Source organism: Eutrigla gurnardus (assembly GCF_963514095.1).
Source record: "Eutrigla gurnardus genome assembly, chromosome: 6".
Taxonomy (NCBI): Eukaryota; Metazoa; Chordata; class Actinopteri; order Perciformes; family Triglidae; genus Eutrigla; species Eutrigla gurnardus.
The window spans coordinates 9,979,090-9,990,882 of record NC_139920.1 but is presented as its reverse complement, the minus strand read 5'-3'; the positions used below and the strand labels follow the sequence as shown (position 1 = coordinate 9,990,882).

General features: G+C 45.3%; 1 protein-coding gene across 1 annotated transcript; it reads right to left on the bottom strand.

Annotated features, from left to right (window-relative positions):
• Positions 1-404: 404 nt before the first annotated feature.
• Positions 405-11,038, bottom strand: LOC311014304 (leucine-rich repeat-containing protein 24-like). Its single transcript, XM_084010846.1, has 8 exons — positions 10,705-11,038; positions 8,144-8,329; positions 7,962-8,048; positions 4,822-5,013; positions 4,538-4,706; positions 3,797-4,059; positions 2,950-3,528; positions 405-2,152 (listed from the first exon to the last, which is right to left on the bottom strand). Exons 2-8 carry the CDS (start codon positions 8,309-8,311, stop codon positions 1,751-1,753), a joined length of 1,860 nt encoding a protein of 619 aa, XP_083866972.1. The 5' UTR covers positions 8,312-8,329; positions 10,705-11,038; the 3' UTR covers positions 405-1,750.
• Positions 11,039-11,793: the final 755 nt, after the last annotated feature.

The window sequence follows — 11,793 nt, the reverse complement described above, 5'->3', positions numbered from 1 at the left end:
TGCCACGACTCGGCCACTGCTGGTCTATGATGTTCCACTGACTAGCTCCTACCTGCTCAGGTGGTTGGGCCTACCACGAAGCGTGTGTAGCATCACCTTGTACGGGAGGAAGAACAAGCTGCAGCTTCCCTTCAGCAGCTTGTCGGAGGAGTTTATGGTTACCCAGGCAAGAGAGCTGCTGTTGTATAGAGACTCCAGTGACACCAAGGCCTCCTAGGCTGGCCCAGAGTCAGAACGGGTATTAAGTAGAAGACGCATGAGGCAGTTGAGCAGGCTGAGGCGCAGCTGCAGTATGGTGTGCTGGTTGGAGCAGTGGCATCAGGATAAGCTGGTCTGGGAAGCAACCCAAGACCAAGACCATGCTACAACCAGGTCCAAGGAAAAGAAAGGCGCCAGATGGTCCTGGACTGGAAGATCACATGGACAGAGCTCCGGAAGGCTCAACCACAACGGATAAAGTTCCTTGTTCAGTAGGTCTACGATGTCCTCCCCAGCCCATCCAACCTCTCCTGCTGGGGCCGTGCAGATACTCCAACATGCCCACTATGCCAGAGTAGGGGCTTATTAGAGCACATCTCAAGCTGCTGCCCAAAAGCCCTGGGAGAGGGATGCTATTGCTGGCATCATGTTCAGGTGCTGAGAGCCATCGCAGAGGTCATCAGCACAGAGATCTCTACCAGCATGACAGCATCAACCAGTAAAGCACACCTTTGTCAAAGCTGGGGAGAAGTCACAGCAGCACCCATGCCAGGCAGGAGGTCTCCTGACAGCTGAAGGTCGAACTAGGGAGACGGCTCAAATTCCCAGACACCATCGCAGTGACCACGCTTAGGCCAGACATGGTTCTGGTGTCAAATTCAAGGAAGAAGGTGGTCCTGCTGGAGTTGACTGTTCCCTGGGAAGACCGGACGAAGGAGGCCTTTGAAAGGAAGATGGCTAAATAAGAGGGGCTGGCAAGTGAATGCTGAAGACGGGGGTGGAGGACCGGGTGCAACCCCCGTCATGGTCGAATGCAGAGGCTTTGCAGGCCAGTGGATCCACAGGGCACTCAAGACCTTGGGAATCAAGGGACTGCACAATAGGAGAGCCATTAGGGACATCATGGATGCAGCAGAGAAGGCATCTTGATGGCTGTGAACTAGAATTGTCCTAAATTCTCTGTGACAATTAAATATGGTTCCAAACGTTTAAATAAAACCTTTAAATAAATAGTTAAATAAATAATTAAATAAATAGTTCAATAAATAGTTACAAAATGCAGCCGTTTCTGTCACACAGACACCGTACTGCCTTCAGATGCTGAACAACCTATACAGTCTGAGATTAAATTAAAACATGCCCAGACATTATAAACAGTTATAAAACACACCATGGTTCCAACATGCTCATGAAAGAGAACATTCCATGATTTCCCTTTTTTGTCATACTCACCCAACATGAACCTTCAGAGTTCTGCAATAGGAAAGATGTGCAGCTCAGAGTCCAGTTAAATTTGTCTTTGAGCATATGAACTTCCCACCGGCCTACTCTACTGTTGTTCTGGCGTGCAAAGTCTCAGTACAGCCGTTGAAAAGGCTCAAATGCTAGTGGTTCAATAAACCTGATTGGGAACCAGGTACGTAAACCTTCTCTGATGAGATGAGTCTTGAAGAGAGTAAATCCTTCCACTGGTAGACTCCAGCAGTCACCCTGACTTTCTTCAGATACAAACACACAAAGCCTTTGTGTATCACTGGACTGTCTACCTCCTTCAGCAGTGGATCTCGTAGGCGATCTGAGAGTCCATGAACAGGCCTGTGTGATTAAGAAACATCCCTTCTGCCTCTGATGTGATCACAGGCTTGGCTTCCCCTCCCTCCCCCGCCATTCTCCTCATGGTCCGTATGTCGCCCTCCTGCTGCTGCAGCTTTTTGTTGGGGACCAGACTGGGACTCTGGCCCGGTCCTGAGGAGAGAGTGTGGCTGGAGGTGTCAGATGGAGCGGGGCAGCCCAGGTTAGTGATGGCGACGGCCGCGGGCGGAGCAGGAGGCAGCACAGGCTTAGCCCTGTTGAGGACGTACATCTCATGGCCGCGCTCGTCACGGTACTCCTCCAACTGGGCAAAGGTGGTGGGGCCGTCAGAGTAGTCATTCACGTACAGGATGCCCTCCTCCTGCAGGTCAAAGTTCACCTTCATCACTTACAGTATAAGAGAAAAATCATGAGTGTAATCACTTTAATTAGATACTCTCAGTGTCCAACTCTCCCTCCCTCATTCACCAGGGAGGAACTTTTCAACAGTAGACGATCGAAGAGAAAATCCGGTGTTGAAGGAATCATGCAGCCCTCACTTACTGGAGGCTCTGTCCACACTGCCACAGAGTCATAATGCTCAATTCAGATTGATTGCTCAGATTTATTTTTGTTTAGTTGTTCACATTGTTTTTTAAATGTGGCCAGAACCTGACTGCAGTGTGAACTGGCCTTGGTCCTGAACTGATCCACATATGTAATAGAAGAGCCTTTCATTTAAAGGTTGTTGCACTGATGTCCAGTGGAAGCCAGCAGAGGAGGAAGAGAGCCACATTTTTAATTACAGATCTTTGTGCCAAACTTTCAGGAACAATCCCCAAAACACTGTACCTGTAAATACTGTATTCCATAGTATAAAAACACGGTTGTACATATCATCACTTTCAAATATAAATAAAAGCACACTGTGTATACATATGCATACACAATCATATCCAGATAGGACTCTCTGCACTATTGTATTTTTGTTTATTCCTATGTAATACTGGTACACTGAGAACACAACAAATACCAAGTCCTTGTAGGTCGACACACACTTGGCCAATAAAGCTAAATAAAGTTCCTAGTCTGTACGTCTACATTTTGTGTTGCTACCTCAAACGGTTGCTCTCTTATCAGGTAAGACATTAAAGTGTTTTCTTGTAGAGACAAACACACCTTCTCAGCTACATCAGCCTCCTTCTCTCGGTGGTGGTGGCGGCTGTAGATCATGGCGACCAGCAGCAGAGCGGTCAGAGCCAGCAGGGAGATGCCCACAGCAATGGCGGTCTGAGTGGCAGCTCCCAGAGCGCTGAAGGCCATGCTGCCCAGAGCATACAGGGGCTCCCGGCTCACGTCTGAGCCCACGGCATGACCGTGGCTCCTCAGCCTGGGCCAGGTGGGCGAGTATGAAGAGGACACCTGGGACCACGAGGCCCAGATGGAGGAGGAAGAGGAGGAAGAGGAAGTGGATGAGTTGATGGCGAGCTGAAAGGTCACCCTGGCCACACCCCCCGCGTTCCAGGCTTCACATTCATAGAAACCTGCGTGGGCCACCGTAACGTTGCTGAGAAACAGCATGCCGCTGCCCGTGTCGGGGTCAAAGCGCTCGCCGTCAGTCTTCTGCAGACTCACTCTGCCTTCCTCTGACGCCTCCTCTGCTCCACCCACCCCACCTCCTCCTGCAGGACCCAGATCCTGAACCAGGCCTCTGGGAGAGAGCACCACTTTACCCTGGGACGTCTTCCTCCAGGTCACCTGGAACGGCATTACTTCATTTTATCATCACTTCTCAGGCTGAGAAGGTTAATGTCACAGGGAGTTAATCACCATCCAGGCTGAGAGGAAATCACTTTCAGCAAGTCATTAACATTCATAAATGATTCATTCATAGTCAATATCAACATTTCATATGTGCAGTCATTTAAATTCAACCACTCAAGATTATATTTTGGATTTAGTTTTATGTGCATGCATGCAGCCTCTTTATTGAAACTGCAGGAAGTTATACTTTAAGCATCCCTACCTGTGGACGAGGGTAACCGGAGGCGTGGCAGGACACCCTGAGGCTCTCTCCCAGGCGCACAGCCAGCCTCCTGGGCTCCAGCTGCACCAGCGGAGGGATACACACCAAGCTGTTGAGGGGGACCTCCACCAGGCTGAGGTGGGAGAGGCGCGGCGGCTCTGTGCAGACCAGCCGACGTTCTGCAGAGCTGAGCAGCCGCTGGCCTTCAGCATCGATCCAGCTCCTCAGCCAGTGGAGAGCACAGTCACAGCGCCACGGGTTGTCTGGGGGACGGCAGAGGACAGGAGGTTACTTTGGGACCAGTCGAGGTCCTAGTCACTGCTGCTGCTGGGAGGAAGAACTTGGAGCAGCTGCACAAAAAAGGCTGAGTGCTCAGAAAAAAGAGGCTGGGTGCATAAAAAGGTGCTATGTGGTGCCTTAGGTGTGTGAGGTGTATAATGAATGTACATGTATTAACAGGGGGGATCATGAATGGTTTTGAACTTGAAAACAAGGAAAATGCACTGACTGGATTACAGTTTTGGGATCAACCATACAAAGTAAACAGGTAGCCAGTGTTCAGGGAGGACAGGTCTGTGTGCCTGCTTCAGTCCATACAAACATACATTGATTTAATTTAACTCTTAGATTGGTAGGACATGGTTGTCTTATAACTCAATGCATGTGATGATGCAAAACAAGCAGTTTTAAGACAAGTGGAAAGTTTCCCATTAAACATGCATGCCACTAACCCAGTCTCACCTGTGATGCGTAGCACCTGCAGGCTGACCAGAGGGCGCAGAGACGCAGGTCCAATGGTGTGGAGATTGTTCCTGCTCAGGTCCAGCAGAGCCAGAGAAGTCAAACCAACGAGAGCCTGGTCTGCTAACATCTCTATACTGTTGTGCTGCAAATGAAGTTCCTGCAGACGCTGCAAAGACACGGATGGAACGGAACAAATCATGTATGGAAGGAAGACACCTGCAGGAGATATATTGACTTTACTGTTAGAATGTGTCAAAGTGTAATGCTAGAACATGCATGACCTGTAAACCACGGAAGGTGTAGTCCTGGAGGCGTGTGATGTCATTTCCTGCCAGGTAAAGAATGCGGAGATGTTCGAGTCCCTGAAACATGTCAGCTGTCACCAGGTGGACCCTGTTCCCGTTCAGAGCCAGCTCCAACAACTGACCCTGGTTCTGGAAAGAGCCAGGCTCCACAGCTGAGATGGTGTTGTTCTGGAGGAAGAGCAACACAAGAGGTTTTAAATCTTCTCTTTCCTTCCTCTCCTGTCAGGACGGGATGCTGAAGTGCCTTAAACTTGCATTCTCTCTGCTGGCCATCAGGGGGCGACTCCTCTTGTTGCAACAAGAAGTCTGATCGCATGGAAGTCTACTTCTCAGTGATTTATTATCTCAGTAAACATTGTAAACATGAGTTTATGGTCTCAATCTCTAGTTTCAAGTCTTCTTCAATACAGCATGATGTTCATTTAGTACATTATAGACCATAAAGCAGGATATGATTTATGGCGGGGCTTGTGATTGACAGGTTTCTACAGCGGCCTCGCTACCATCACAACCACGCTACCGATGCAATTAGCTACCAAGATTACTTTGCTACTCGGGGTGCCGCTCTGCCACTTGTGTTCGTTAGATCTGTGATGGGAATTTTTCATTTAGTAGTTCATTATAGTATAATTAGTAGTTTGAGTAGTTTTAACTCATACTTTTCCAAGTGTCATGAGGTAACCTGTATTCTGCACTTATGTCATGTCATGTGTTACATGAGTTGTGAAATGCATCTTGTGACACCAGCACAGCTGGCAAGTCAATATGGATCTATGGACACTGATGAGTGGTTCAAACACCACATTCTGGACAAAGTTCTCCGTCTACACAAACAACGGAACAATGCTTCTCTGATGACACATCACAAACAACTGTATAAAAAGCCCTTCTCAAGACTGAAGACTTGGTCAGACTCTTAAGGAGTCTGCCCCTATCTGGCCAGATAGTTTGCTCTGAAGCTGTATGTCGGTGATGCGGTCCGCTTGGACACCCTGTTTGCGAGGGCTTTGACTTATTAGACTTTGTCTGTTTACAGTCTGTCTGTAGCGACTGTTGGCCTGTTTTTGGACTCTTTATAGAATAAATTACTAAAAGCGCTGTTAGGAGTTGTATTCTTATTTCTCTTCAGGTGATCATAAACTGATTTCCACCACAAGATCCACCCGTCCTCCACAGTCCAAATATGGTCACTTTTTGGACTGTGAACATTTACTTCCCTTCACATGTTGCGAAAATTGCAAGTGGCAAAAGCCAAAATCCAAGATGGCAACGGCCAAAATGCCGAACTAGAGGCTTCAAAATTGTAGTTCACAAACCAGGGTGATGTCACAATGACTACGTCTTATAAACGTTGTACGGTTCTGGTCAGTGACCATTCTTTTCACCCCGTCAGTGGGTTCTTTTCTACCACAATCAAGTTTATCCATCCTGTCCAGTTCACTTTGATTTTGTCTTTCAGAGCTTTGGGCGCCTGTCTGAATGTGATGCTGTTCAGGTACACACCCTAACCCCATCAAGACATCTTTGTATTCCCTCTGGGTGTCTGGGAATTGCAGTCTTTTAATTAGCTGCAGTTACATCTCAAACACTTTGCACTTTGTACTCACACATCAGCTTTGCCTTGCCCGATGTCACCTCCTAGTGGGAATATGTCGCCAAATTGTTGCTGTACTCCAGTAAATGTGCTTCCTTTTGAGCCACATCTAAACTCAACGTGAGCTTTTGGTAATTCACCTTCAGTCCATTTTGTGTCTAGGTCAGCTTCTTTTTCAATCTTATCCTCTTTATTTCTTTCTGCTCTTCTTGAACTCGAGAGCTTAAACAAACCTTTCACGTCCTTCTTGTTCAGTGTCTCCTCATGTTTTAAAAAGTTTTCCTTCGGTTTCTTTGCCCGTCACAGTAACCATAGTGTGTTTTTCCGTGACTATAACTACATTTGAATGTGGGTGAGACACCTCGGAGGTTTGTGTTTGTATCCACATTTACTTCATTCACTTTTATCAGTGGCACAGAACACTTTCAGGTGGCCTCGTTAGCTTTACACCATTATCAGAGTCCATGATATTAAATACTTCATAACATCTTCTCCAGCCACATGGATACAAGTTCACTCCCTGTTTTCTCAAAGTTAACCTGTATAACTTCTGCATCCATGAATGCTTTAGTTTTCAATCAGGTTTCCTTCCAGGCAGCTTCAGTTGCTCCGTTGTTTACGTGCCACCATGCCATATGTTGTGATGGAAAAATGATGAGTGATTTAAAAAATAAGAATTTGCACTCAAACTACACCTCCAAAAGAGGGAAGACTGTCCCCTGTGGATGACTCTGGCACATACAAGTAGATGAGGACAGCTCCCTACAGCTTTCACACACAAGATACAAATAGCTTCCCTTTCTGTCATCATCAGCATTGCTCAGAGACGGAAGGCCTTGGAGGGAGTTGTGAATGTCATGGATGATATTCTGATTTGGGATGAAGACAGGCATGGCACCTCCCTGTCTGATGTGAATGCACCACTCGAGAATGAAGCATAGAAGAAACAAGCTTAGAACCACTGCAATGCCCCACTGCTCAGGTGTAATGATGTGAGCCAGTGGATCACAATGTCAGTGGATGCAGCCTCTGAATGAATGGGAGCTGTAATAACGCAGGCAGACACACTTTGACTTATGGCTCAAGGTATCTTAATGACACAGAAAATAAGTCCTAGGACGTCATTAAAGAACTCCAGACTTAGAGAGACTTAGAATATCAGATTGTAAAATGCAAAGAGAGAGCAGGTGATGCAGTGTTTAGATCGGGTGTGTCCAGACAAATTGAAGACAATGTGTTCCCGTCTTAAACGCTTTCAAAAAGTGCAAATTGAAAGAACCAATTCTGTGCCGTGACCTTCCAGACAGATCATGGCTACAATCGGATGTGAATCTTTAGATTACTCCTCAAAATATCTTGAATTTGTCAAATTTCTGCAGACAACAAGCATCATACATTTCACTGAGTTGTTTCACTAAATATAGCACAAATAAATAACATACATAGTTTAAAGCTCAGTGGTGTCATATAGCAAATAGCAGTTATTTCTATTCAACACTGTAGGTGTGTGTGTTCAGGTTACCTGCAGGTACAAGTAGTGCAGGTGTCTCAGCAGAGTGAGGTCCTGTCGACGGATCTGACCAATCACATTGTCCTGGAGGAAGATGGTCTTGATAGAGACAAAGGAGAGTTTTGGTCAAAGATCACTATGATCGTCACCTGGTCTTTAATTGTGGTCTCAGCCATCCATAGCAATGAAGCTACCTGTGTGGACGGAGGGACGTGTTTGGGGATGTCCCTCAGCCCGGTGGACCCACACTCCACTGTGAGGCTGTAGCAGCGGCAGCTCACAGGACAGGACAGAGATGCTGGACTGGGACTGAGGAGGGACAGGAGGAGGACGGAGACCGGAAGCACCAGGAACACAGGCATCACGCCAGCGGACGGTCTCTGAGGATGAGGAGGGAGCACCACTGATCAATACTGCAGGAAGCACGACTGTGCATGTAACACTGAAAATGTGTGAATCAGATCCCCCAGGACGAGAAAAGCGCTTATCTTGTGTTTTGAGGAGGGATGGGCCGATACAAGGTTTTATGGCAGATCACTATTAAAAATACTCACAATAAGTTAATCGTGGTATATTTCCATTATCAGGACAATCAATATCATCATGAGTGAAGTATCAGTAGTAAAAAGCTTCTTATCGTGTACATATTCTGGGTGACCTTATGATTCATGACAGCTTATTTAAGATTGTTTGATTATTTGTTTTTCACCACTAAAAAGGGGTCTTATCTGTGATGCAATTAAATATTTGTTTCTCAACAAAATGTAAAGTGATTTCAGTATGTTTAAGTGCCATTTTTAAGAGTTTTAAGCGACATTTGATTATTATCTGGATAATATCGGGACATGCAATTATTTTGGACGGGATAATCGTGACATGAGATTTTCATATCGTCTAATGCCGACAGTAGTTCTGAGCTACAAACAGCTAAGAACAGAAGAGCTGCCCAGTATCTCAGAGACCCCCTTGCAGATTTGTTTTCTGTTTGTTAGTATTATGAATAATGGATCATGTATAACTCTCACATGCCAAAGTCGACTACAGCCTTAATGGAAAGACCTCCTAACATTTAATTAGTGGTTAATTGGTTAATTAATTATCAACATTTGCTTTTTGACTCATTACAACTTCAAGCCAAAATATTCACAATTTAATTTGGTAGCAATTTTAATTACATTTATCTTTAGTTACTACTAGTATATTTCTTGACTTACTAGCCAAAATGTTAATTTTTGATATCAACAATTATGTTATTGTAACTTAATTTAAACGAGTGAACTTCTATTCAAACATTTACAGATATCTATAATTCAACTTTCCAATTCCAAGTCCACATATCCATAACGTCACTTTGACGAGTTTCTCGTTTATTTAATGAGAGAAATACAAATTGTAAGAAGTCATGGCGGAGAGAGTTTTATATCTGGTGAGATATATCTAATAACTTGAGAACAGCTGAGACCTAAACATAAACTTCACTGCGATCACATTCATTTCTGAAGGAAAACATGGCCTAAATAATAAAAACACAGTCTGACAGAGACTATATAAAAAACCAAAGCTCAAGTGAATCCTGCTGAGCCAGAAGTGAAATGTGTCGTAACAGCAGCTGCAGAGGGATTATGTCTTTATAGAGGGACACGCTCATTGTAGAAACACCGATGACACCATTACAGATTAAAGCTATTCATATCATCTGAATCGCTGTCGCCACAGCAACCACAATGCTGACTCCCACTTGAGGATCCATCATCAAGGCCTTTTCTTTGTTTCTCCGGACGCCGAACAGCGTCACTCACTGGAGGCCGAATTCTGAACATTGAGTGGTGAAAGTGAGCACTCAAGCCGAAGCAGCCACAGGTGATTATGTTCACTAGTTTCTAACATGTGACAAATGCAGCAGTAAAACCCTAATATGAATACAGTGTGATGAAACATTTCAACACGAGAACACCCCTTCATTGCAAGAAAAGATATATATACATATATACACATACACAAAATACAAAACATTTGTCTAAAATACAGTCAACCTCATGGGCCAAGTATGGGTCAATTATTATTGATTGATTATTACTTTTCTCATTTTGATCATAATTTATCTGCACACAAAAAACACCCAGTGGCCACTTTCTTAGGTACATCTGTACAGTCTAATGCAACCCATGCATAAAGTCTACATTTATAATGCTCACAATGCTCTGTTATGTATTGATTTGGATCCAGCTCTGCGGTTACACAGCAGTGTTTTACTAGAATACAAGCCAAAAGGTAGAAACATCTCTGAATATAATGTAGTTCATGTTTACACCTTTCCAACAATGTCAACAAGAACAACATGATAGAATGAATGACTGTTGAACCGAGTTGCAGTAGACTGAACAGGTCATTAAAGTGACCATTGCATGTATTATTGGGCCTAGTTTAGATATTCAATATCTTTAAAATATTGAGTAGGACCTGATGCAAATATGATCTACTCGTTTTACTATTTAATTGTTCTGTTTTGACTCTCCTAGTTTGTGATTCTGGTTTCTTGGGGCCTTTTAAAGGCGGGTCCAGGCCCTGCTGGTATATGTTCAACACAGATGTCACCCCCTGATATGGACACACGGTCGCCCAATAACTGATCTCAGTCAGAGATCCCGCTATGAATATATTATAGAGACAATAACATGGGATGCTGTGTGATCCCAGTGCAGTAGACAGACCTACAGCAGATGTGCAAACAGACCGTGTGGTCGTTGGTTCATACCTGGCCGAGGAGAGACCTACTCCCTCTCACTCAGTACGTGATCCGGATCGTCCAGGTCTACCGTCGCCGTTAACGAGGAAGCAGCTGGAAGGAGAGCAGCGACTGATGGATGTGTTTCCCTCGGTGCGCATAGAGACCACGGGCCCGTCCAGCCGATGGGAAGAGAAGAGCCGATGAACCGACGAGCAGCGGAGCGTCAGGCGGAGACTCGGACCACGGCGGGCCGGGAGAGACCGCAGCGCCGACCGTGAACCGGATCAGGTGTTTCTGTGAGATCCAACATCCAGCTGTTCGCTCGCTCGTCCAATTAGTGCTGCACGCTGCTGCTCCAGAGGACCACAGTCAAGTCAGAGTCCCGCCTGCAGCAACACGAGCGACACTTCCGCCCCGCGCCGCTTCACAATAAAAGCCTTGTAATCGCAAACATGAAGCAGACGTCGTTTCAACGCTGTCGTTGGTCTTTAACTTCGATTTAGACCAAGACCTTTCACTTGTCACCATGAAAACACACATGCAGCAAAATCTGCAAAGGTTTAACAGCTCTGCACAGAGGTTTTACACACACACACACACGCACACACACACACGCACACACACACGCACACACACACACGCACACACACACACACAATCTGTTTACTCATATCCCACAATGCTGTTACGTTTCAGGGGCGTCATAGGTTTTAAGGACAGGGGGGGCTTAGCCCCCAGGAGATGCACAGAATGTGAGCGAACATTTAATTTCACAAACAGCTAAAAAAAACTGAGAAATTGCACGTTTTGGACAGATTTAACAGAGATACTTAGCCAGGTTTTTATTTGTCAAACAGGGAGCATTTGGCAATTGGGTGGGACTTTCTGCTGTTAGCTGGGGGGCAGTATGTAAACAATTTATATAGACAGTTAATTTTTTTTCTTATTTACATTACCCTAGCGTTTATTTCTAGCTAAATCTTAAAAAAACAAAACATTTTACATTACATGTCGTCGTCACACTGTTAAATAATCGCCTTTTGCCTTTTTGGCAAATTGTTTTTTTGCCTAAATCATCTACTCATGACGCCGGCTACCTATGGTAAAATCGCCTAC